Source organism: Balaenoptera physalus (assembly GCF_965194825.1).
Source record: "Balaenoptera physalus genome assembly, chromosome: 4".
Classification (NCBI taxonomy): domain Eukaryota; kingdom Metazoa; phylum Chordata; class Mammalia; order Artiodactyla; family Balaenopteridae; genus Balaenoptera; species Balaenoptera physalus.
This window is the reverse complement of record NC_138891.1, coordinates 71,463,816-71,491,416: the sequence shown is the minus strand read 5'-3', so window position 1 is coordinate 71,491,416 and position 27,601 is coordinate 71,463,816. Positions and strand designations below refer to the sequence as shown.

Sequence of the window (27,601 nt, the reverse complement as noted above, 5' to 3'; positions counted from 1 at the left end):
AAGCCCAGGACCAGATGGCTTCACAGGCGAATTCTATCAAACATTTAGAGAAGAGCTAACACCTATCCTTCTCAAACTCTTCCAAATATAGCAGAGGTAGGAACACTCCCAAACTCATTCTACGAGGTCACCATCACTCTGATACCAAAACCAGACGAAGATGTCACAAAGAAAGAAAACTACAGGCCAATATCACTGATGAACACAGATGCAAAAATCCTCAACAAAATACTAGCCAACACAATCCAACAGCACATTAAAAGGATCATACACCATGATCAAGTGGGGTTTATCCCAGGAATGCAAGGATTCTTCAATATATGCAAATCAATCAACGTGATACACCATATTTACAAATTGAAGGAGAAAAACCATATGATAATCTCAATAGATGTAGAGAAAGCTTTTGACAAAATTCAACACCCATTTGATAAAAACCCTCCAGAAAGTAGGCATAGAGGGAACTTTCCTCAACATAATAAAGGCCATATATGACAAACCCACAGCCAACATCGTCCTCAATGGTGAAAAACTAAAACCATTTCCACTAAGATCAGGAACAAGACAAGGCGGCCCACTCTCACCACTATTATTCAACATAGTTTTGGAAGTGTTAGCCACAGCAATCAGAGAAGAAAAAGAAATAAAAGGAATCCAAACGGAAAAAAAGAAGTAAAGCCGTCACTGTTTGCAGATGACAGGATACTATACATAGAGAATCCTAAAGATGCTACCAGAAAACTACTAGAGCTAACCAATGAATTTGGTAAAGTAGCAGGATACAAAATTAATGCACAGAAATCTCTTGCATTCCTACACACTAATGATGAAAAATCTGAAAGTGAAATTAAGAAAACATTCCCATTTACCATTGCAACAAAAAGAATAAAATATCTAGGAATAAACCTACCTAAGGAGACAAAAGACCTGTATGCAGAAAATTATAAGACACTGATGAAAGAAATTAAAGATGATACAAATAGATGGAGAGATATACCATGTTCTTGGATTGGAAGAATCAACATTGTGAAAATGACTATACGACCCAAAGCAATCTACAGATTCAATGTAATCCCTATCAAACTACCATTGGCATTTTTCACAGAACTAGAACAAAAAATTTCACAATTTGTATGGAAACACAAAAGACCCCGAATAGCCAAAGCAATCTTGAGAAAGAAAAACGGAGCTGGAGGTATCAGGCTCCCCGACTTCAGACTATACTACAAAGCTACAGTAATCAAGACAGTATGGTAGTGGCACAGAAACAGAAATATAGCTCAATGGAACAGGATGGAAACCCCAGAGATAAACCCACACACATATGGTCACCTTATCTTTGATAAAGGAGGCAAGAATATACAGTGGAGAACAGACAGCCTCTTCAATAAGTGGTGCTGGGAAAACTGGACAGCTACATGTAAAAGAATAAAATTAGAACACTCCCTAACACCACACACACAAATAAACTCAATGTGGATTAAAGACCTAAATGTAAGGCCAGACACCATCAAACTCTTATAGGAAAACATAGGCAGAACACTCTATGACATAAAGCACAGCAAGATCCTTTTTGACCCACCTCCTAGAGAAATGGAAATAATAACAAAAATAAATAAATGGGACCTAATGAAACTTAAAAGCTTTTGCACAGCAAAGGAAACCATAAACAAGACAAAAAGACAACCTTCAGAATGGGAGAAAATATTTGCAAATGAAGCAACTGACAAAGGATTAATCTCCAAAACATACAAGCAACTCATGCAGCTCAATATCAAAAAAACAAACAACCCAATCCAAAAATGGGCAGAAGACCTAAACAGACATTTCTCCAAAGAAGACATACAGATTGCCAACAAACACATGAAAGTATGCTGAATATCATTAATCATTAGAGAAATGCAAACCAAAACTACAATGAGATATCATCTCACACCGGTCAGAATGGCCACCATCAAAAAATCTACAAACAATAAATGTTGGAGAGGGTGTGGAGAAAAGGGAACCTTCTTGCACTGTTGGTGGGAATGTAAACTGATACAGCCACTTTGGAGAACAGTATGGAATTTTCTCAAAAAACTAAAAATAGAACTACCATACGACCCAGCAATCCCACTACTGGGCATATACCCTGAGAAAACCATAATTCAAAAAGAGTCATGTACCACAATGTTCAGTGCAGCTCTACTTACAATATCCAGGACATGGAAGCAACCTAAGTGTCCATGAACAGAAGAAGATGTGGCACATATATACAATGGAATATTACTCAGCCATAAAAGGGAACGAAACTGAGTTATTTGTAGCGAGGTGGATGGATCTAGAGACTGTCATACAGAGTGAAGTAAGTCAGAAAGAGAAAAACAAAAAGAAAATGGTCAGAATAACCTAGGAGCAAGACGGGAATAAAGATGCAGACCTACTAGAGAATGGACTTGAGGATACGGGGTGGGGGAAGGGTAAGCTGGGACAAAGTGAGAGAGTGGCATGGACATATATACACTACCAAACGTAAAATTGATAGCTAGTGGGAAGCAGCCGCATAGCACAGGGAGATCAGCTCGGTGCTCTGTGACCACCTAGAGGGGTGGGATAGGGAGGGTGGGAGGGAGGGAGATGCAAGAGGGAAGAGATATGGGGACATATGTATATGTATAACTGATTCACTTTGTTATAAAGCAGAAACTGACATACCATTGTAAAGCAGTTATACTCTAATAAAGATGTTAAAAAAAATCACTATGTAGTGCACTGAAAGTAGCATAATATTGTATGTCAACTATATTTCAATACAAACAAAAGGAAGGAAAGAAGGAAAGAAGGAAAGAGAGAGAAAGAGTATGCGGAGAGAATAAATCACTGAGGATCAAAAGGACAAAGTCCATTTAGTCACGGCATTAATGACAGATAATGGGAGAATTTTAAGAGCAAGGTGGAAGAAAAGAAGTTTGTCAGGGCCATCTACTCAGATAATTTTAAACACAAACTCAAGATATCTGAAAGATGAACAGAAAATCAGGATACAGCCTCTGATCACGAAGGTCTTTTGCTGCTCCTGTCTCAGAACAGACATGGTCTGTTAATCTCTTCCTAGGAGTCTACGGGACAGGACTCTACAACCCAGACACCCTTTCGAGGAGATCACAACAAAATTCCAGACCACCAAATTCTGACAAGCCTTAGGTAACTTTCTCAGAGGAGGCTGCAGCTTCCCAATCCACCAAAGGTGGCTGCTGTCACTTATCCTTACCCAGCTCACTTGCCCTTTCATCACTAAGCTGCTGTCCTCTGTCCAGACTCCCCCGCCTCCCCTCCATCACAATAACTTTTTATTGTGCCTCCAATACCTTGTTCCATAACAAACAAACCATTTTATATTCTCATTCTTTCCCTTTTCCTTGCATCTTCAAACCTTTCCTCACCCTCCCTTACAGGCAGTAACTGTCCTCAAATTCTGCTGCCTGGAAGCTGCTCATTAGCTGAGCGTGCTTCAGAGTCAGGAAGTGGAAACTATGTTCTCCTTACCCCACAATCTCTCTTCCAGACCATTAGTCCTCTACTCACATCGACCAGTTCCCCCAGTATATATTCTAGGTGATTGTAGACTTCTTCTCTAAGTTTTGCCATCGTCCAGGGATAAATACCACTAAGACACAAAATACAATTACCATTATAGTTCTATTTATCACCCCCTTTATCTCCTGAACTTTACCTATATGCCCTTTTAATTAAATTTTTTTTCAAAATGAAAATTTCTTCTTTTAAAGCAGAGGACTTACTCCATATAATAATTTAAAACCAATACAGAAAAAGTAAGAAGTCCTCCATAATTTCTCTTTCACTAAATGACCACTATTCACAGCTTAATTTATCATTAAAAATATTCAATGCCTACATTACTATTTGTGTGTGTTTACACAGGTGATATTACACATACTGTTTAAAAAATATAATATTAAAGTATATTATACATAGTTTTCCATGTTGACATCCTATATTTTTCAATGGCTGCATAGTAATCCACTCTATGGATAAAGCAAATATTATGTAATTCCAAATAAAAACATAAGTTTTCAATTTTTTACACTTATAAACAAAACCATGGTGAAGATTCTTATGCGTTCATCTTCGTCAAAAATATCTTCAGGGGCTTCCCTGGTGGCCCAGTGGTTGAGAATCCGCCTGCAAATGCAGGGGACACGGGTTCGAGCCCTGGTTTGGGAAGATCCCACATGCCGCGGAGCAGCTGGGCCCGTGAGCCACAACTACTGAGCCTGCGCATCTGGAGCCTGTGCTCCGCAACAAGAGAGAGCCACGATAGTGAGAGGCCCGTGCACCGCGATGAAGAGTGGCCCCCACTTGCCGCAACTAGAGAAAGCCCTCACATAGAAACGAAGACCCAACTCAACCATAAATAAGTAAATAAAAATTAAAATGGAGATTTCTTTAAAAAAACAAACAAAAACAAACAAACAAACAAACAAACAAATCTTCATTTCCATAGAGCCCTAGCAATATAATTATTGGATATAGATGTACTCAGTGTTTAACTGACTCCTCTTCTCCATTACCTACACATCCAATCACTAAATCCTGTCAATTCTATCTTCTAGGTAACCTCTCAAATATCTCAAAAATGTCTCCTCTCCACCTGCACAACCACTATTCAAGTTCAAGCCACTATCTCTTCTGGTCTAGATTATTTCAACAGTCAACTGTCTCCTTGCTCAGTTTTCTCCACCTGTATTCCACTTTCCCTACTACAAAAATCTTTCTAAAATGCAAATCTGCCTAAACCTCTTCATTGGCCCTCACTGGTTGTGGGATAAATTTCAAGCTTCTAAACATGGTTTCTAAGGCCCTTAATCATCTATATCTTGCTTATATCCACCGTTTCATCTCTGCCTCTTGCCTCCTTCTATGCTAAAGCCATAGGTACCTGTCTTCAATTACCTGTATCACTTTTCTTGCTCTCACCTCTTGGCCTCTGCAATATTCTGGTCACTGTCTTTACCTAGCATCTATTCACTCTTTAAATCTCAAATTATAAGAAATCTTTTTGGATTCCTTACATCTGAGTTAGGGTACTTAACTGTGCATTCTCATATTCCTTTCATTCTTTTAACTTCAACAAAATAAACTTAATACTTTTCACCAAAAATTGTATGTATACTGCGGTACCATTTTTAAGTGTATTTCTATAAATCCTGCCAGCTATCCTTCTAAATAAGGATAAAATAACTATCTCCTGCTTAAGTGTTCGTAATCGACTCCTAAAGATCAAGTATACTGTGTGAAAGTGCTGAGAGCCTGTATCTTACTCTAATGAATCATATGTCAAATCTACACCTCCAATAACTTTCTTAAAATATGATTGAAGTATAGAATGACAAAATGCTTGTAACAGTGTTTCCATATTACCAAATACAGATCAAACAGTCCTGTGACTTAAATAATTATAAACATCTTAGAGGTGTATCCTAAAATGTCACATAAGGCATTAAGCAGCAAAAAGACGCTACCTGATACAACATCAACTATGTCACAAAAATAAAACATTTTGGGTGCAATGCAGTTGAAATCAATGTGGCACAAACAGCTAAGATTAGGACCTGCTATTTTGATCTATGTTTGTGTTAAGCTACAGCGTCTGGGGAAAAACTGTGGGGCGGGGGTGGGGGGGTGGTGATGAAAAGATCCAGCAGCTCAAAGAATAAATCTCTAGCAGCCAGATGTCCTAGTTCTCTCCCTTGCCTTCTCAATAGGCAATCTGGCAATATAGGTTTCTTGTCCCTTCACAAATTCCCTTCACCACCCATGTGTTAAGTAAATTAGATTTATCTTCAAGGCTCGCTTAAGTGTAGGTACACTTTGATTTCAGACTTGCTCTGTCCAAACAAAACTAACCATTCCATTTGATGATGCCAGAAATTCACAGAGGCACCACATTTTTCTCCCATAAATAGCATTATGAGTTATTATAGTTTACAAATCACTTTTTCTGTAACATTATCTTCATACAACCTAGTAAGGTAAGTAGTACTATTCATTCTGTATGTACGTGTATATGTATATACTATACACATACATACATATATATAACACACATATCTATCTCTTGAAAACTTCAAAAGCTGGATGACTTATAGAAAGCCATAGAACTGGCTTAAAATACAAATAATAATGATAATAAGTTTTTTGTGTGTATATGTATATATATATATGATTAATCAATCAACAAATACGATAAAATCAGAATTCTTTTTTAGATAAGGAGAGAGATTAAAAATAGGCAAATTTTGACTACTTGAAGAGAGAAAAAGGTTCACTACTGAGGAAGAAAGGGCACCAACATAAGGAAACTAGTAGTACTGAATACAAACTTAAGGACTGGACACTACTGTCTAAGTTAAATTTTGATAATCTTCAACTGAGCAAACAGAAGAGTTACAGAAAATATTCATAATAAATGGCAGTTCTGCTCCAAGAATAATAAATTCTTAAAATACTACAGACTTCATTATAAAGATAATTTTTATACAAGGGATTTGTTAATTAAAATACGATTATAAAAATTTAAAATTTAAGCTATTTATACATAGCTTGCTTGAGGTACATGGAACCTATTTTGGTTACTGCCATTCCAACATATTTAAGAGTGACAATATTTACATAAAACATAAATTGAAGGTAACACTTGGCCCTAAAAGCGATTTGCATGAGTATTTTTCAAAAGAATGCATTTACTTGCTATTTAAAAAAAAAAATCTCAAATAGGATTCAATTTCAAATGTGATTTGTACAAAACATATCAGACACATATTACAAAAGCACCGGTGTTCTTATGCAGATGTGAGAATTTGAAAGTAATATACTCTTCTCCGTTTACAAATCAATTTTCTCTGTAGTTTTGTTCTCTATGTGTAATCCAACAAGAGCAACCAGTTTTGATAGACTGTTTGATACTTAGCTAAAGCACAATTTGATAAAACTTTTACCTAAATGATTTTATAGAAATCAAAATTATGTATTTAAGTATACGATAAGGAAAAACCTAAGATGAATGAAGATTTCAAAAGAGTATGGAGAAAGCTATCTTTCAGAATATCTCTTCTCAGAGATACATGATAAATACATAATTCATTATACTTAAAATACTTAATGGGTTAGACTAGAATAGTGGTTAGATTTTGCAAAAAAACATACTTTTATGTCCTTGCCTATTTACTAAGTGTTTGGGGGGGCAGGCTAAGGCTACAATAAATCACTGCTTTATCAATCTAAATTTTAGTATTCCATTATAATTCACATAGTAAAGTCTGAGAAAAGGTCCAATACTCACCAGTGTTTTGGAGTAACCTGGCTCAGACTGATAACTTCATCAAGGATTTCATTTTTAGCTTTTTCAAACAGTTCGTTCTAGGCAATATAGATACACGTAAGTAAGATTTTCATAAGATAGTCAATTTGCCCTGCCATGATTTTCAGAGATAACTAAAAGGAAGGCCTCTGACAAGCTACTGGCTGGGCTTAGGTTTGAAGCATGCCTGACCAGCAAGTAACGCTCTTCTCTTCTAGTCTCTTTCTTTAGGAATGCCAATATCCAGATAAGGACAAAGAAACTGACACACATGTCTACCTTATTCACTCAACTCTGAATGCAGTTTTTCACGGAACATTTGTTCAGGTAAGTTTTTTACAACAAACGTTATGTGAAAGTTATCAACGCACATTAATTTAGTGTATTAGTAACAGTAATCTGATGCTGTGTTTTACAACTGATGGCATTTTAAAATCAAGGAAAACCAATACTTAAGACTTATTAACTTAGAGTATAAACAGTGAAAAGGTTAAAAAGCTGATGTATAATTTTTAAGTTTACATTACATAAATATGTTAATTTATAAGACCTTGAAAGACTATTCTTCACCTTCCCAGAAAAAAATTTTGAACACTTGTTTGGATATCCTATGATCCCTAATTATTTTTATTATTATGTAATAAATAATTTAAATTATTTGCAAAAGTGACAACTGTTCCTGGAAATGTATTCTTGCAACTCTAAATTAGTAATCATGGTTAAAACCAAAACAATTTAGCTTACCAGATTTTGCTCGTCCACATAAATTTTGTTAGAGCACAATACTAAATTAGATATATACAAAATACATGAGGTACATAAATATTACCCGGTCAAGTTCTCGCAGGCGAGGATAGTTATTCTTCCACTCAGTTTCAAGGTTAAAACGTGTTGCTGAGGAAGAAGGAAAAATGCTCAAGTTTGAGGATTCTCTTCAGTTCCAGATGCAGTGGTTAAAGGCTATCTCTCACATATCTGCTATATTAACTGAATTTCTTAGTGTGCACAGATAGCTCCTGAGTACTCTGGGCTCTCAATATCTCAGAATAGCATTATTGCAACAGCTTTCCAAACTAATCCCTTTGACTTTAGTTTCTCCATTTTCAATCCACAAAGCTCACAGCTGACACAATTTAGTACAGCTGCTAAGAGCATGGGACTCTGAAGTCACACCATCAACTCAATCCTGATTTTGAACCCCATTCAAATCCTGGGTCTATTATCTATTACTGTTTGATGCTGGGTGTGTTACTTAGGTAAATTATTCTCTGTCTCAGTTTGCTCTTCTGTAAGATGAGACTAATACTTACAAGGTTGCTGAGGGACTAATGGGATAAATAGGTAGGCTTTCCTAATGAGAAAAGGGAAGGAGGATATACTCTCACCAAATGAAACTAAGGAGGCAAGCAAAGCCATGGAACAGGAAAGCGTGGGATTCAGGAACCAGTACAATGTAGCTGAAAGTACACTGGCTGCTCTGCTTCCCAACACATCTCCTCTCTTTCCTCTAAAAAAGTGGAATCTGAGTTCTCTATAGTTATACTAGGTTCTTTCTCCCAAACACTACTGCAAACTTTCTGTTTAAATTTTGTAATGTGCTCCTAGCACCGTTTCCCCTGAAAGGAAAAATCCTGCTCTCATACACCTGAAGATTTGTATTTTTCCTTTTCCTACATACTATCTTACAGTAAATGAATGAAAAGCAACTGTTAAAGAAAAGGAAGTAAAGAACCTGATGGATGCCCAAGACTGCCAGCTAATAAAATATCTAAATTTGAGATTTTATTTTAAAAACCCAACTTACCTTTGAAACTGTCGGCCTGTTGTTCAACTGACTCTCGTACCATTTTCCAAAAGCAGTCCGATACAGCAAGGCTTAGATTTCTTGTAGTCACCTGGTGTGCCTTTAGCATGCTTGTCCTACAAAACAATAACCAGAGCTAAAGTATATTAAAGTGGCAGAAAGGACAACACTATCACCAAGTTTGAGAATGTACTTGTTATAACATGAGAATAGCCACTTAATCATTTTATACTAGGGCGGTCCAATGAACTTTCTGTGATGAGGAAAATAATCTATACCCGTGCTGTCCATATGGTAGCTACTAGTCACATGGGGTTATTGACCCCTTGAAATGTGTGGCTAGTGTGACTGAGGAACTCAAATTTTCCTTCTATTTAATGTTAACTAATTTAAATTTAGAGACTTCCCTGGTGGCACAGTGGTTAAGAGTCTGCCTGCCAGTGTAGGGTACATGGGTTCGAGCCCTGGTCCGGGAGGATCCCACATGCCGCAGAGCAACTAAGCCCGTGTGCCACAACTACTGAGCCTGCGCTCTAGAGCCTGCAAGCCACAACTACTAAGCCCACGCCACCTAGAGCCCGTGCTCCGCAACAAGAGAAGCCACCGCAATGAGAAGCCTGTGCACCGCAACAAAGCCCCTGCTTGCTGAAAGTAGAGAAAACACGCGCGTCCAACAAAGAACCAACACAGCCAAAAATAAATAAATAAATTTATTTTAAAATAAATAAGTAAATAAATTTAAACAAGCACACAAGGCTAGTGACCACTGTATTGGATAGCATAGTTCTACCCACATGCCAGATCCCAACCCAACAGACAATTCTCAAGACTACATGTGAAAAGACTACCTTGACTTACTATACTAATATAGAGGCAAACACATTCTTCCAGTTCAAGAGACTCTCTACATGTTATAATGTTTTAAAATTCAGTTGCCCTTTAGCTTTTCCTCTTTGCTTTTCTGCAGTATCTTATTTTCTGTTAATTTCTGTCAATATCTATTTAAGGACACCCCTTTCACACTCCCACCCCTCACTCCAACTTTCCCCAATACTGTAAGAGAAATGTGTACACGCATTTAAACATGTAAGTGTTGATTTTAAAAAATCAACTTATAAGTAAAACAACTTAAGTGGTGTCAGTGTGGTCTCCAATGCCCATATGCCAAGGGGCAGTTTATTACAACAGCATGTACTGTACTGTGTGATAAACTGCTCCCAATTCTGTCAGAGTAGCTTGAGGACTTGCTTATTAAATACAGATCGCTATTTGGGAATTCAATTCTGGAAATTCAATGTTAAACTGATAGCTATAAAACAAACTTTTAAATGAAAATAGTTGAAGCTACTCCCTCACTGTAAATTCTTTAAATATTTAAACAAGATACCTACTTTAGGAGTTTTGAATTCTGAAAAAATTCTTCTTCATAGTCTCTTATAGCTTCAATGCTTTCAGAGCTGTTTCCTAGGGAGAGATGATGGTAAAGTTTTCACTAAGAAAATTCATTTTTATTATTTGAAAACAACAAAAAACTATAATAATCTGTCTTTGCATACCTTTTCCTGTTACAACAGCAAAATAACCTAGAGCTTTCATTGGGAAGAGCTTTCCTTCAATTATCTGCTGAATCTATTTTCAAAAGTGGGAAAAATAAACAGATGCAAGTTTACATAATTTTTAAATCATAACATGCTATTTAGAAAGCAAATTTAATAATGCTATATATGTATACGTTTAGGTAAATATATGTCCGTACAAAAGTACTGAAATGTATTTCAATTGCTATATATGTCTGTACAAAAGTACTGAAATGCATTTCAATTGCTATTTGAGGAAAAAATTAAATACATTTAATTTTGTTATATTAAAAATGTATTATTAAAACGTAAGTACCAAAATTAGAACTTGGAATGACATATAGAGCTTTGGAGTCAGGCCTTAGTTTGAATTTCCGCTCTGGCACTTACTAGGTGTGTGGCCTTAAGTAAGCTACTTAACTTTTTCAAAATGGTAGTTGAAAAGATTATACGATACTTAACACAGTGCCAGGCATGCAGAAGCACACAATAATGGTAGCTGCTATTATTATTTCCCCAATAACTAAATTCTAACAAAGTTGGACGGTCTTTTTTTTCTTTTTCTTTTTTTAACTCTGTAAGAAAAAAGAATTTGGATCCATTGGTTCTAAACTCTTTTAGGGTCAAAACTCCTTTTCTAAATGAAATAAAAACTACAGACTCTGTCTCCAGAAAAATGCACATTTGCACAGAGATCTATCATTCACACATAACATAAAAGAGTTCCTACTCCCAGAAGCTCATTCAGATTAATACTGAGGTAAGAATCCCTCCTCTAAGACAAGTTACATTTCTAAGCTAATGCTGAATCTTTGGTATAAAAAAAGACTGATAGAAGCTTCAACTGTATTCAAAGGAAATGCAAACTCCTTATCCTAAAGAAGAGGAGAAAGAAATGAAAGGAATGATGGGAAATGGGAAGGAAGCACAGAAATTTGCTTCTACCTCACTTCTCCCCTCCTCCCTATCAGGACCAATACTGCCAAGGGCAGGCCTTACCCTTAAAAATAAGGCAAAGCTAAGGTCACGGAGGCTGTACAGAAAAGAGTTAACGCAGCAGGCCTGAGACTGCTGTCCTCAGAAAGGCCTGCTTGTCCTTGGCTGGCATCTGGGAACTTAACTGGTAAACAATTCCCTACACTGATATAAAACTTTCCCTAAATAACAGTGGCTCATTGTGTAATCCATGTGGTTTATGCTGAACATCTGCTTTCCTTTGGACGTCTGGAATCTTGGTACTTGAGGGCGGCTACATGAACAGCCCCTGATAAAAACCTTAGGTGCTGCATCTCTAATGAGTAACTTGCTGCTGGCAGGATTAAGCATTTTCTGTATGACTCTACTAGAAAAGAACTCTTGGAAACGTGACCTTGGTTTCCTTCCGATATCACCTTTTGCACCTTCTCCTTTTGTAATTTTGCTTTGCATCCTATCATTGTAATAAAATCTTAGGTGGAAGTATGACTATGTACCGAGTCCTGTGAATCCTTCTACGGAATCAGGGAGCCTAAGGGTGGTCTGTCTTGGGAACCCCATCACAGAGGCATAGTCCTACAGAGTTTCGGATGGGAAAAAGAGAAATTCTAAGCAGTGGCCCGAGGGATGGGTACTTATATCTGAAGTTGTTCCATGGGGGATGAAGACATAATAACAACAGATGACAGCCACCATTTACATAATACTTTTTTGCCAAGCACTATTTCAACCACTTTATGACGGATATTTAACTCAATAAATTTTCATAACCTATGAGACAGTACCATTAATATCTTCATTTCCAACAGACGAGAAAGCCTGAAGCACTGAAAAAGTAAAACAACTTACCTAAGGTTACACAACTAGCAAACAGTAGAGCAGATGTGAAACCAAGCAACCTGGCTACAGATTGTGCGCTTTTACCCACTTTTACCTTATGCCTTCATAATTAAGTAGAGAGCCATGTCCTAATAAACCTTGCACACAATCGTACCTTGAAATAAAATTCTTTCCTTGTTAAGGGAGGAGGAGAGAAGGGACACTGAATATCATGAAGAGAAGTCACAGAATCTCAGAAATGAAAATGACCTAGAGATCAACTAGACTAATACGTTGGATGGTGCATTGACTGGATGCAGAAAAGTCACAAGATTTGCCCGAGGACATGCAGCTGGTTGGTGGTAGAGCATGGATAAGAATGCTGAGCCCCGACACCCCATACAATGCCTTCTCTATTATGAAAATCTGCCACACAGTCTTTGATCAGTTAAGAAAGGTAATGTTTATCTGAAAAAAATACATAAATAAATAATAAATTTTTTTTAAAAAAACAGGATAAAATAAGTAAGGCCCAAAAGGAATTTAAACTGTCACTAGTTTTACATTAATTTATGAACATCAACTAAAAAAAAAGTTTAAACTATAACAAAAAATACTACAAATGAGGTTAATGACTCTCTGTCAACATACAAAATTTAAATTAAATTAGAGTAAGCAACATTAGCAGTTTTAAGCATTTGAAGCAAACTGATTACAATTGTGGAATTTCACTTACACCTCGATATTGCACTTAAGTAATTTACTATAACTACACAATACTTTGTTTTTAATGAGAACCAAGAAAAATCCCATTACTACTTGTATTTCACAAGGAAATTATTTTTTCCCCCAACCAGTCCCTGTCATAACAGGAGCTTGTATAAAGAACTTGCCCTCACCCTGCTTGGACTAGCCACATTTTTCTCTGCCAGGTCTACTTTGGTCAAAACAAATATTGTCCTTCTTCCATGAGGATCCATTTGACTGACCAAGTCTGTAACAATGCTGCGTTCAGCATCCACAGATCCATCTGAAAAAAAATTGAAGAATGACACTGTAGGGCTTCCCTGGTGGCGCAGTGGTTAAGAATCCACCTGTCAGTGCAGGGGACACAGGTTCAAACCCTGGTCCGGCAAGATCCCACATGCCGCAGAGCAACTAAGCCCGTGCGCCACAAATACTGAGCCTGCGCTCTAGAGCCCGCGAGCCACAACTACTGAGCCCACGTGTCACAGCTACTGAAGCCCGCAGGCCTAGAGCCCATGCTCTGCAACAAGAGAGGCCCCCGCGTTGAGAAGCCCGCGCACCGCAACGAAGAGTAGCCCGCACTTGCCACTAGAGAAAGCCCATGCGCAGCAACAAACACCCAACGCAGCCATAAATAAATAAATAAATAAATAAATAAATAAATAAATAAATAAATAAGTAAGACACTGTAATGGTTACAAAGTAGGTTTTAAAAACTTCAACAAGCTACATCCTTGTGTCTACATTATAGTAAGAAAATTTTTCTTAATATTTTATCTTAGTTATGAAAAGACACTCTAGCCAACAAAAATGTCTATGATGCCTACACAGTGAAATTTATCAAAATATCACCAACTTCAATTCTATTTACTAATAAAACGAACAAGTAAGAGGAAAGGACAAAACATATTTATTTTGTATGTTTATGTAACATGCATATGTTGAACAAAGCTTTGATTGCTAAGTAAGGAAGAATATTAGTGCAATTAAAATCTTTCAATAAGACTTACCTTGAATACATAGTATGATAGCATTAGGGTTCTGCATATAAGCTTTGCTGATACTGAAAATAATTTCTTTTGTGTCAGGAGCCATGCCTGATGTCACAGTCTTGAAGAAAAAGGTTTTAAATGTCATTATAAATGTCTTTCACAATAGGAATAAGATAAAACACACATTTTGTAGATACTTACATTAATCACACCTGGTAGGTCAACAAGCACCATCCTCTGTAGTCCAGGGCCCTTTACATTTAAGGATATGGTCTGTGCAGGGAAAAAAATCCAAAACCAAAAAACTAATTTTGGGAGGCAGCTTGTTAGGAATTTTTCGGTGACACATATTTTGAAAATTCTGTATCTCATCCATTCAGATATGCAGCTCAGAAAAAAACTATGCTTTTTCTGACCATAACAGTAATTATCATAGAAAATTATCCACAAAACAATACATTCTTTGGAATATTAAAAGAAAAAAAAAAAGACTAAGTATCTTGGAACAGCTGCAATCTAAACATCAATGCTAACACCATTATTTCAAACCATAAACACTGGATTTCCATAAAACACTGTTGAAATGAATTGCAACACTTACCTCAGGGCTAACAGTACAGCCTTCTTTCACATTTTTTCTCATTCGGAGTTCTATTTCATGTCTTAATGCTGCAAGCTATCAATGGAAAGCAACAAAATCCTAAGGAAATCTTCAGTTAAATATTCCATTTAGTTGTCTTTTGTAAGTTTACACGTTATAAAAAGTTACATACATAAACCTCATACAAATACTACTTACATCTTCCTCTTTGGTAAGATCAAACTCCCGAGAACTATCTTTAAACAAGGCCACGTGGTGAGGGCCTTCACTGAGAGTCACCTGAAATTAACAGAAAATTGAGAAGACTGTATTTACAATTCTTATTAATTCCCACAGCACTTACATGGTTCTCATTTTCCAGTCAACATTATACAGAGTACCGAGCACAAAGCCATCAATCTCAAAACTTGAAAAACTAAAAGGAAATCCTGCATTTCACTTCAAAGGTAAATTTAGGTAAAGGCCAATTCATTTATTCAACATCTATTTATTGAGAGCCAACTGTGTCAGGCCTTGTAGATGGGGGAACTCGAAGAATTGACTGTCCCTGGTTTAGGCCTCATAATATACTGGGAGAAATATACAGAGAGAATAGGTCTGTGTAGCAAAACCTAGGATGCCACAGAGGAGAGCAGTACTAAGGGGAACTAAGGCAGCCTTCACCCAAGGAGTGACATTTGAGCAAGAAATTCTCTAACAACTTATATGTCAACAGTCAGTGGTTGCATGAGAACTTCTAAACTTCACATTCCTTAACTTTTCACTTGTAACTTTTCAAGCTTCTAATGATCCGATTTCACTTTTAAAATACAATTCTGTCTACTAAGATTAGCTAAGCATACAGAGGATAACAAATAAAACCTAGCTGTTTGAAGACATCAGAGGAGCAACCATGGCAGCCTGGACTGAGTCCAAGACCCCAAAGGAATTTGGATGGGTATATTCCTGCAGCTATTTTCCCTCAGGGCATTTGCTGATTTGTGACACAGGGTGGCCTGAAAGAGAAGTTTAAAACTTGCAGCAGTCTCACTGTGTTGAAGAGACAAAATCGGATTCCAGGGTTATCAAGCAGCCACAATTTAAGATGCCAAACTCTCAGAGAAAAATGGACAGCAGAAATAAATCTCCAAAAACTGAGCCCTACATTCTATGCACAATTTCCCTTTAAGGCATTTGCACATTAAGGAACAAAGAAGCTGTTAAAGAGGTTAAAATGTTAAGTCAAGATTTTGGCAATTTCACTCTTCAAGGGGAGACAAAAATCTGGAGTTTAGAGTCCATCAAGGAGAAGTCCTGGTAAATGCTAGTGAAGTAATGGCAAACTGAAAAGAGAACAGCCTTGTCTGTTTCAAGGAAATCTGTCCATGATATCTGCCTGCTGGAAGAAAGTGAACTCCTTCCTAAAATATAGTATCAGCCACAGCCACAGCCACTACAATTAGGGTGGTGGTTACAATGTACAAGGTAGGTTCACAATATTTTTACAGTTGATTACAGTGCATGATATAAAGTATAGTCAGTTCATTCTTTCCCCCCTAAATTGGTAATATTCCAAATGCCCATCAACAATAAAACGGAAAGTGTGGTATATTCACACAATAACACAAAGCAATGAAAAAGAAACTAGTTTTACACAACATGGTTGAAATCACAGCCAGACCCCAAATAATGCACTGTCTGAATCACACTAGACTGCCTGTTGCAATTATAAACAGACCTCAGTTCTGCAAGACTTCAGCATCAGCCTCACTGTCTCACCTTCTACCACTATTCTAGCCTTCATTCTTGGTAACTTCAATTTTCCATTTCTCCAATCACTCTATACCTACTCCATCCATCAGCTGAATTAAAACATACACACACATCCTTGTGTCTACATTACAGCAAGAAAAACTCCTTATCTTTGTTCATGCCTGAGGGATGCCACCTACTGATTTCTACACTAGCAATAATTCCAAATGCTACATATCAATTATTTCTTTCGTAAGAATTCTTCATTTTAACACAATGGACAAACTTCAGTAAAGTGACTACTTTCCTGAGGAACTTCATTTGACCTATTTTCCTTTTTAACTGAAGTAGAGTTGACAAACAATATTATGTTAGTTTCGGTGTATAACATAGTGATTCAACATTTAAATACATTACAAAATGACCACCAGAATAAGTCTGTTAATCCAGAGGGCCTATTTTCTTACCTTAACCGGAGAACGTGTCATCATCTCCCCAGATCCTCTAGGGAATATTCGTGCTTGAGCAATCATTTCCAACACACTAGTTTTTCCAGCACTTTGATCTCCAACCACAACAACCTTAAGACAAAATAAATACCACATATTCATATTTTTTGATACCAACTTAAATTTAATAGATTTGGAATGCTGCTGAGAATTTTTAGTCTTAAAAATTATCCACAATTAAATGATTTCAAAATATCATCCAGAAAAAAATGATGGTTCATACATGGATGTGTACTGAAAATATAAACAGCAAAACATTAACTGGATCCATTATTTACAGCCAAATTTTTATTAAAGACTTATGCTAATTTAAACCACTAGTTTTAAAACCACATTAACACTAATATTCCACAAATCTTTTCCATAGCTAGTTTACTCTTTACAAAGACATTTTCAATTCTATAAGGTTAAATTTCACTCATGTACCTAATCTTATCCACCATTCAGGTATTTTAATATCATGGATATCATGAATACATAATGCCAAATATCTGAAAGTCTTACTTTATTATGCATAAATATAAGTAAACCAATGGACCAAAATAAAGAGTCAAACAATATTCAATGCTTAGGGCATCACCTAGAACACATCAATATTATACAGAAAATTTTATGTCTTTGTCTATACATATGTGTATGTATTATGTATGTAACTTTTAAAAAAACTACAGTGCTTTTTTGCTAATGGGCAAGTTCACTGTGTACTAATTTTTCACTTACCCTTGGCAGATGATCTTGTGTATTATAACTGGCATCATAATCGGACAGAACATCAAGAACTTCAGAGTACATGTCAATCAAAGATTTCTATAAAATTCAAAACATTAATAATACAAAATAGTGAAAACATTTTTTAAAAACCACAGATGTGGTTGAGGAATGATTGAACATATGCACAGGCCTGGGAAAAAGGTTACTATCAAGCATTTAATAATTAAAGGTAAGTTTTAATGCCAAAGTAGGAACAAAATGAGGGTCTACACTTCCTTTCATCTCTCAACACCTAGAAATAATTAAAAGGAAAGCAACTGTTATCCCTTCCACCTAAAAATAAACAAAAAACTTCTCGAATTTTCATTGCCATTTCGTTTTATGAGAGAAAATACAATTTCTCAGTGTTAACATATACAATTCTCAATATATATTAACACTTGGATGTGGTTTTTCCCAACTGCCATGTGTTGACTTATAAATAAAGTCATGCTATTTATTTGTTTTATGCAGTCGTAATTTGGAGTCAGAACTATTAATACATGTTGGTTAAACCAGGGCTATATATCTTTGGACCTTGGCTACAAAATGAATGTGCCATGATTTATTGCAGTTTTGCTACGTACAAATTCTGTTTACTTATATGACATTTAAGTTAAAAGAATTACTTCAATTTCATTTAGCACATAAAGGTTGGTTTAGTGGGGAATAATAAGATTTAATTAACTGATAATGGTAATTACCAATGTGCTGATGATAACAATACCAGCATGCTTTTTCAAAAATACTTTAAAATGTCTAAGGAACCTTCCAGAAGAAAACATTAACTATTGTAAAACTGGAGAAAGTGGCGTCTTCACTGAGTGGCAATACAAGTAAGGCAATGAAAATAAGACATATGTAACTTTCTATCAACTTACATTGCTGGTTTTATAGCTGTATAAATTAAGTAAACTTAGAGATAAACTAAATATTACAGAAGAAATAAACTGATTCACAAGAAACTAAATATTTCAGAAAAAATAAACTGATTCACAAGAAATGACTCTTGAAAGTATGAAAATTTATGGATATAGTATAAAATAAATGTTTGGAGATTATAATTTGTGAAAAGTCTTAACATAGGAAGAGACCTCCCTATCCCCTAAGCATATCAGGTTAGAAAGAAAAGGATGATAGAACCCTTTGCAGTTCCTTAAAAACCGGTATTGATCAACACACAATGTGAAGTGGTAAAGTTCTGAGAGCGAACAAATTAAGACAAACTTAAAGTACCTTAAGCTTTCTATGATGGATGCCTTTGTCATCTTTCTGTAATACTAATTTTCTCAATTCTTTGTTCTCCTTTTCTAGCCGTTCCAAGATTCTCTGGTACTTTAACTGCAACAAAATAATACACATAACTTTATAAGAAAGAGATGGGTTAAAAAATAACATTAAGTGTAAATTAAAATCTTCCAAGATCCTGAAGCAATATCTCCTGCCTACTTAAAATGAATTATTTCATTTAAAAGTCATCTATGAAAATGTTTAACAAATAAATTATGACTATTATCTCAAACAATGAACTTCATTATAGTTTTCTATTTCAATTGGCATTTTGTTTGGAAAAGTCTTTGCTGTTTATGTTGAAGAAATTATTAAAAATACTAAAAACGAAAGGAGTTGAAGAAGGAAGTTCTTAAGTATACTCTATGAAGCAATATTTCCTATTACAACAAAATTTTAAGTCTTCATTAAAGGGACATTTGACAAAAATTCAAACTCTTCCCATCCCCCATATTATTTTATAAAAATGATACAAAATAAAAATAGCTAACAGTACCTGACCATGCAGTATGTGACAGGCCCTTTACTGACTGTTTCCCCTGCATTAACTCCCGTAAGCCTTCAAGTGAGGCAAAGGTTATACAGATTAGGAATCAGAGGTCAGGGATGCTTGGTAGCCTATCTAAGGTCACAGAGTTTTGAATACAGGTCTGAGTTGAGGGGTCAAACTCTTCCAAGTTTTGGTAAGTTTCTGTGGCCAGAAATTACACATTAATTTTTAAAATATTGATATAAGAACAATTTAAAGAAAACTAATACATTTAGACAGGCTTTTTTGTCAAAGTAGATGCTTGGCTACACAATGTTCTTCTCAAATAAATGTGATCCTTTTCTAATTGGCCTTCTCTGTTTGTACACTATTATTCCTTCTCTAAACATTAACAATGTTCAGAAAACTATTAAGAATTACTCTTTCCTATAACCAACTGGATGTTTATGTCCAACTTACAATAACATGACTCTTATAATGGAAACTATTTCTTAGAAAATATGTTAGGTTGTTATAATCTTCCAAGCATACAGTAAATAACAAGAGATCATGGCTCTATCCTCAGAGAATGTCCAGCTTTAGCCAAATTAAAGAAAATATTATGTAACTGAACAATATAGTATGAGACAGGTAGAACTACAGGCTAGATTCTATTATAAATGTATTTTACAGAATTTGTTCATCTATCTGTAGTAATAGTATCTATAACAAAATACTGGTAGTTATCTAAGAATTAGATCTGTGCTGTCTAATATGGATGGTGGCCACTAGCCACATGCAGCTACTGAGCACTTGAAATGTGGCTAGTCTGAATGGAGATGAGTTAAGTATAAAATACACACCAGATTTCTATAATTCAGTAAAAATACATAAACACCACATGAATATTTTTTATACTAATTAGATGTTTAAATGATATTATTTTAGATCTGCTGGGTTAAATTTATTATTAACATCAAAATTCTATCTATTTCTTTTCAGCCTTATTTTAATGTAAAAATTTTAAAGTACATGGCTTGCATTATATTTCTACTGGACACTACTGATATAGATAACGCTATTATTACATCATGAACTCTCCATCGAGTGTTTGTGTCAATGCCTAGCAGCTGACAACTACTGTACAAATTGAAGGGTTGATATCAATAGGTATATATAGGGGTGGTAGGATTTCCACTGGCTCACTTCTTGGTAAATATGGAGTCAATTATGGGGTCTACATTTTCTGGGGCTGGAAACACTCTTTAGTACAGGTGCCAATCTGCAGTCTTCCTACAGAGATGTGCTGCTGGGTCATCCTGCAAAGACGTCTAGACCAGTAATTCTCAAACTTAAGAATTCATCAGAATCACTTGAGGGTTTTTAAGAACAAAGATTGCTCAGTTCTACACCCAGAGCTTCCCACTCAGTGCAGATGGGATGGGACCAATAATCTGCATTTCCAACAAGTTCCCAAAGGACATAACTGATGCTAATGCTGCAGAGACCACATTCTGAGGCCAATGATTCTTAATCCCTGGCTGCAGATTGTAATCACCTGGCTGGGAAGCCGTAACAAATATATACAGTGCTGCTCAGAGCACACGCAATTCTAACGTATAGTCAAGTGTAAGAATAATGCACAGATATTAAGAAAACCTGGGACTCAAAATATACTAGTTCCTAATTTCATCTAGATTGTCCTTGTTGTATTTTTTTCCCCTAAAAAGAGAGAGCCAATAAGTCTTTTTAACTTATTCTTAATTACTGCATATCATTGTATCTACATAGAATAACTAAAGATAGAGTGGGTGATAGGGCAATTTTTCACTAGACTGTTACCTACTCAATTACACTGCACAGAACAAGTCTTTAATGATAATTGTTATCATCAATTATAAGAGAATAGGTTTTCATAGTAGTGTTATAAATACCTTTGGAAAGGTTATTATCTGATTGGCTTTGGGCTTCAGAGAAGAACTGTGGTAGACTCAACTCCAATTTCTTTAACTGTTACTTAATTAGCCTATCAATGTAAAATTGCAAGCTTAGATTTATATAAGGACAGGTCACTTTCCCCAGTTTTTGCTGTAGTATTTCTTTAAAATTAGAAGCATAAGATTCACTAAAAAATAGGTTTTTACACATAAATTAGTTAATTAAACTTATCAAGTTCCTTCATTATTCCTTATTTCTCAATTAGTTTTTGCATTTTGGGGGGCATCTACTTATAATAATAAGGTTCTATCATTAAACCACTCTAAATTTTGCTTTGTTAAAAAGATAAATTTCCATATCACCAAACTTAGAGTATAAGAAAAACTTTCTGGTTCTTTTCACTCATCAGAATTACCTGGGTATGCAGAAGCTCTTCTTGAAGTTGGTCTATTTTCTCTTTGTCTGACACCTAAATGTTTAAAATAAATAATTTTATTTGAGTAGAATTAGGTTTATATAGAATATACAGTAAGTTAATGTTTTTAAAAAAGCATTTTTAAGAGTGAAAACTACTGGCTTTATATGGATATTTAATCAAAGCAAATTTTAAATCAAATGCTTATTTAAGTAAAAAAATCTTATTCATCAATTAAAAAAAGCTCATCAAAATTTTATATTAAGTGAAAACCTAAAAAAGAAACCATCTTCCTATTGCCATTCTAGTCATATATGGCTGGCTTGTTACAAAAATAAGAAAGCAACACATATGGTTACTATATTCTTGATAGGTTATTTTGTACTCAAGCACAGGGACTTGGATGCTTGGAGAAATAAGGCAATGATATCCTTACAGAAATGTTTCGGGAAGTCAGACACATGTTATCATTTACAGCTACTGAAAAGTTCATTGGTCATAGTGTATCTTTAAGCAAACACTATCCATTTCTATTCTGTAAGTAGGAAAGTGTTTAATAAATGCAAAGAACAACTTGTATTTTCAGAGCTTTAAGTGGAGCCAGATGCTTGTTTTTAAATTCAGTTCCAATGCAAGATCTGCTAACCCATTAAAAAAAAAAAAACCCATAAAGCGAGTGCATCAGGAGCAATGAAGTTGAGTAAAGCAACTAAAATTGATTTGAACATAAAACAAAAGTAGGATAAAATCCACAGGTATTGGGGAAACTACTCCAAATTGTTATTAATGCTAATAGTTCTAAGATAAAATATTCAGAACAACAAAAAACTTTATTCTATAACAGGCTTTAAAGTAGTCACAATTCCAAATATAAAACACAATAATCAACTGTAATTAAAATGATGTCATTTATGACAAATACATGTAACTGTACTTTGACTCCTTGGTGAGATGCCGAAGTTGCCATTCTCAGTCTTTCAAAATAATTGTCTAATTTCTGATACTCAGAATTTTTAGAGATGATTTTATTCCATAGGAGACAAAAATCAAGTTAAAATTCATGTAAATCTTTATTCATCTTTATTCATTGGCTATTTAAGCAGTCAAGACATCATGGTAGCAAATATATATGAAAACATTCTAAATGATTTGCTTATTGAGGTAGACGTTAATAACTCTTATCCATGCAATAAAGTTATTTTGAGATTTTAATTCCTACTTCCAAATAATTTATCAAAATTTCCCTCAAAATTCTTTTAAATAAAAATGACAATACTTGCTAGAAATGATAGGTATGTATCATGTTTTCCTAAAAAGCCTATGTCTAAAAATTCTAAATTTGATTTGGTAATTAGAAAAACGATAATGTAAAACAAACTTTGCCAGAGACTTGTGGATAGAAGTGTTTTTCATTTGACTATGTGTTTGTGTAAAATGGACAAGAATTATTAATCGTCTCCTAAAATGTGAGGAAACAAGCACGTTGGGGAGGAGCCCACAACCCAAAGAACAAAATTTTAAAGGCCAATGAAGAAATATATAATTCCATATTTTGACCATATGGCATGCCATCATACTGTAATAGTATGGTCATAAAAATTTTGTTATGCAGATTATATTCCCAATTCATTTTGAAAGTTTCTCTGATTTACTCTGTTCTGTTAACTATTCATCCAACTGCAGTTAAATTAGTATGAAAAGTATAAACAATATTAGTGTAAACTGTTTCAGTTTTAGATGTGAATATTTAATGATTTCATGCAATATATCCTAAATTACAGTAGAAAATCCGACATTTCTCTATATCTGGGGCAGTAATTAAGAAACTAATACAATTACACAAAGTTAGAATGTTTACTATAAGCCAAGGACTATAAAAGGTTACCTTGATAATTTGGTAAAATAAAAAGGATATATAAAGAGTTAAAATGATATAAGGTTATTAGAACATTACAAATACAATCTTTATGCTAATATTAGTATTTAGTAACAATGACTGTTAAGATTTTCATAAATTTGGATTTTTAGGAATATTTTAATTTATCATGTGCCCTTCTGGCACGACTGTTAGGAACAACTCATGCACAGTTTTATCAATACACTTCCTATCTGCTTAGTTTAATGTTAAATTAAAAGATTAATGTTGTTATATAAAAGACAGGTGATGGTGGAATCAAGAATTAGACCTAATATTTTCTAGGAAACAAAATCAAAACATTTAGGTTCACAAAATAAATATTAAAGATTAATGATAAGATACCTTTACATATTTTCTTAAGAGAATACTACATGCTATTCTTAGTCTATCATTTATTTGAGGTCTTAACTAGCAACCTGGGTATATTTTATTTTGATGCACTTTACTGGTAAAATTCAGCTACTTACAGTAAGTTCTTGTCCTGCTGTTTAATATATTTAGTTTTCATTATGAAATTAAAACTCACCCTGACAGAAATGGGTATCAATAGTCTTGAAACCAGAGCTTTTCTACAATTCCAGGGCTGTAAAATTGATGGAGAAAGAGCGGAACCCTCTGCAGAAACAAGCTAAAGCTGAAAGAGAAAAACCTTTACTAGCTCCTCACAAAAACAAGCCTGATTTTTAAATTTTAAATATTTCTTCCTACTAAGCAATTGTGGGCATTCTGAAATACAGAAATTCATAAGACTCATAAAAATTTTTATGTATGTGTACATATTCACAGGAGGCAAACCTATCAATGGCAGTCTTAATCCACTGTCTCTGCATGAGCTCCTTTGCTCAGATGATACAGAGTAAATCTATTAGCTGCTACTAATAAGATATAAATAATGAAGGCGTACTTATATTTTCAAGGTGTAATAAGAAATAATGATCAAAAAGCAACAAAAAGTAGCTGTAGCTTTGTACATCAAGCAAACCTCAAATGCTTGGAATGATAAAAATCTCATCAAATTAGGATTTTGGTCATTATGACAATGTAGGGCTGAAAAGTCATCTGTGTACTAACTATAGGGGAAACAAAGGGGAAGATACAGTAAGGAAACCATCTTTAAGGACAGTAAAAGGAATGATATTATTATAGAGGAGCATAAATTGTTTTTAGTCTCATTTACTTTCACACAAGGTAACTGCAAAGTGGGCAGGAACAAGCCCTGTTTCGTGCTCTACTTAGTATGCCTTAATAAACAAAACAGATGGAGGTATAGTCCTGCCAGTAGCTCTTTTACAGATGTGTAAAGTGAGGAATAAAAGGGTTACATGGATAATCCAATAAATATTAGGAATAGGAAGGATAACCCTAAGCCTGAAAAAAGGCTAGTAAAGTAGGCCCCAAATGAACATTAACCCTTGGCAGTGTAGAAAATAAACAATATTCACTATTGATATTGCTTAAATCATCAGATTCAATAACACATCAATAATCTTAAACTGTATCTTAGAATCTTAAAATAGCAGATCTATAGGACTCATTGCAAATTATTTTACCATTATGAAAAAAACAAGAACTACTAGTAACTAGAGCTATATTCATAATCCTAACTAACATACCAAAACACAGTAGCTCCCTCCCCTTCTTTCTGTAACAAAGCTAAGGAACAGAGGGTTTAGCCTAAGCATCCAACTTGTTACAATATTTAAATGGTACTCTCAACAGCATGAGGAACAGAGAATGTTAAAGCACCATTTAAAGTAAGCCCTCCCTTGGGACTTCCCTGGTGGCACAGTGGTTAAGAATCCGCCTGCCAACGCAGGGGACACAGGTTCAATGCCTGGTCTGGGAGGATCCCACATGCTGCGGAGCAACTAAGTCCGTGTGCCACAACTACTAAGCCTGCTCTCTAGAGCCCGTGAGCCACAACTACTGAGCCCACGCGCCACAACTACTGAAGCCTGCGCACCCTAGAGCCCGCACACCGCAACTACTGAGCCCATGCACCGCAACTACTGAAGCCCATGCACTCTAGGGCCTGGGTGCTGCAACTACTGAGCCCGCGCACATAGAGCCTGTGCTCCGCAACAAGAGAAGCCACTGCAATGAGAAGCCTGCACACCGCAATGAAGAGTAGCCTCCACTCACCACAACTAGAGAAAACCCACACACAGCAACGAAGACCCAACGCAGCCAAAAAAAAAAAAAGTAAGTCCTCCCTTGGTTTAACACAAGTAGGAAAATAACTTGTTTTCTATTTCTACCTATGTAATTCATTCACTGAAAGCTAAACAACATATAGGAGTTGATTCCACAGCCATGGAATTGAGAAAAGCCAGGTAGTGATACTGAAAAAATAAATGAAACTATGATGAGTATTCTCAAGTATTAACCACCACCAAATGCGACAGGGTTAGCCAGCAGAATTATTGCACTAATTATCTATAATATTGGTTGATTTCAATATCAGAACCTACAGGAAACTAATTATATGACTGAATCTTTTTTTCCTGAATAAGATTTGCACCTAACTCCAAAACTTTTCTTATCTAATATATGTAACACAAATAGCTGATTTCAAGATCTTAGAGTATAATTTTTAAATCATTACATACAGTTCATTTGACTCTAGTCTCTTTAGAACATTAACCTTGGGATCTATACTATAGGATCATCTAACAGCCAAACGTATATCTTTAAGGATTCCTTGGTTGCACCTATAACCAAACATTTGTATACTGTTATGCTGAGTTTTATCAGAATCTGTTCTTTATTGACCAGAATTGTATCAAATTTCCAATGTTCAATCCTTCAGTGGACAAGGTGAAAATTTGTGCTGACTTTATTAATAAATGTGGAAAGTCTTTATACAAATTTATCAAAGTATCTAAGAATAACTTTGCCCCAAAGTTAAGTCAAAATAGTTTCCTTCTGTAAGAAATAAGAATTCTCTGCTGATTCATTTTAACTGAAACAAATACATTTCATTCTTTAATTTAACATGGTCATTCACAGTAACCCTTTTCATTTTACAAATGAAAACTTGGAGAATAGACAAGTTGGCTACAAATTTAAGGTGACTCAATAACTGAACCAAGGAAACTACAATTCATAATTCTTATCTAAGTACAAATCCATGAACCCTCACAGATAATCTAATTTTCAGAAAATAAATTCCTATGTTTAATATTTTGGATTTACCTACTCTAGGAAAATTGCATATCTCTTTTATCTTTCATATTTTTACTTTGTCAAAAATAATTTCTCATAATTGGAGTCCATGAATGGATTAAGGTGACATGATCCTGGTAGAAACGGCTGATTAGTGTGAACATATCAGTAGCCCCCTTAAACCATCCATCACCTTGCGCTTCTGTTGGGCATGGCTCGTGCTATATTGGCCTGCGGCTCTGCGTGCTTCCTCTTCATGCTCTTGAATTTGCTGTTGTAAGAGAATGAGCTCACCAAGCAGACCCTGCCATGAGTTTACAACGAGGAGAAGAGGAAAATTGGGGAGGAGAACAATGTTAAACCAAAGGGCACAAGAAAGGAACAGATGTAAGTCAGAGAGGAATGGATAGCTTATAACAAAAATGGAAACTCAGTTATGCACCTTTAGAGCCACAATATAACTGGGTTCTGTACTACATTTCCATTTTTCTCCTCAGTAAAATTATGTCTCAGAAATATAAAACAGCATAGTTTAATAAGT

The 27,601-nt window shown here is 35.2% G+C and overlaps 1 protein-coding gene across 5 annotated transcripts in view; it reads right to left on the bottom strand.

The window, feature by feature from the left end:
• Positions 1 to 27,601, bottom strand: part of OPA1 (OPA1 mitochondrial dynamin like GTPase) — a 92,494-nt gene that overhangs the window by 46,934 nt on the left and 17,959 nt on the right. For 2 of the 5 annotated variants that reach the window (XM_082461443.1, XM_082461442.1), the window contains 15 exons: positions 27,254 to 27,364; positions 21,978 to 22,031; positions 19,102 to 19,206; positions 17,836 to 17,922; positions 17,074 to 17,187; positions 15,074 to 15,154; positions 14,876 to 14,950; positions 14,476 to 14,547; positions 14,293 to 14,392; positions 13,435 to 13,565; positions 10,721 to 10,793; positions 10,556 to 10,628; positions 9,165 to 9,280; positions 8,190 to 8,254; positions 7,343 to 7,419 (listed from right to left, as the gene is read on the bottom strand). In XM_082461443.1, coding sequence (XP_082317569.1) covers positions 7,343 to 7,419; positions 8,190 to 8,254; positions 9,165 to 9,280; positions 10,556 to 10,628; positions 10,721 to 10,793; positions 13,435 to 13,565; positions 14,293 to 14,392; positions 14,476 to 14,547; positions 14,876 to 14,950; positions 15,074 to 15,154; positions 17,074 to 17,187; positions 17,836 to 17,922; positions 19,102 to 19,206; positions 21,978 to 22,031; positions 27,254 to 27,364 — 1,334 coding nt within the window. The remainder of the gene's footprint in view (positions 1 to 7,342; positions 7,420 to 8,189; positions 8,255 to 9,164; positions 9,281 to 10,555; positions 10,629 to 10,720; positions 10,794 to 13,434; positions 13,566 to 14,292; positions 14,393 to 14,475; positions 14,548 to 14,875; positions 14,951 to 15,073; positions 15,155 to 17,073; positions 17,188 to 17,835; positions 17,923 to 19,101; positions 19,207 to 21,977; positions 22,032 to 27,253; positions 27,365 to 27,601) is intronic. The other 3 variants (XM_082461446.1, XM_082461445.1, XM_082461444.1) reach the window with 2 other exon arrangements.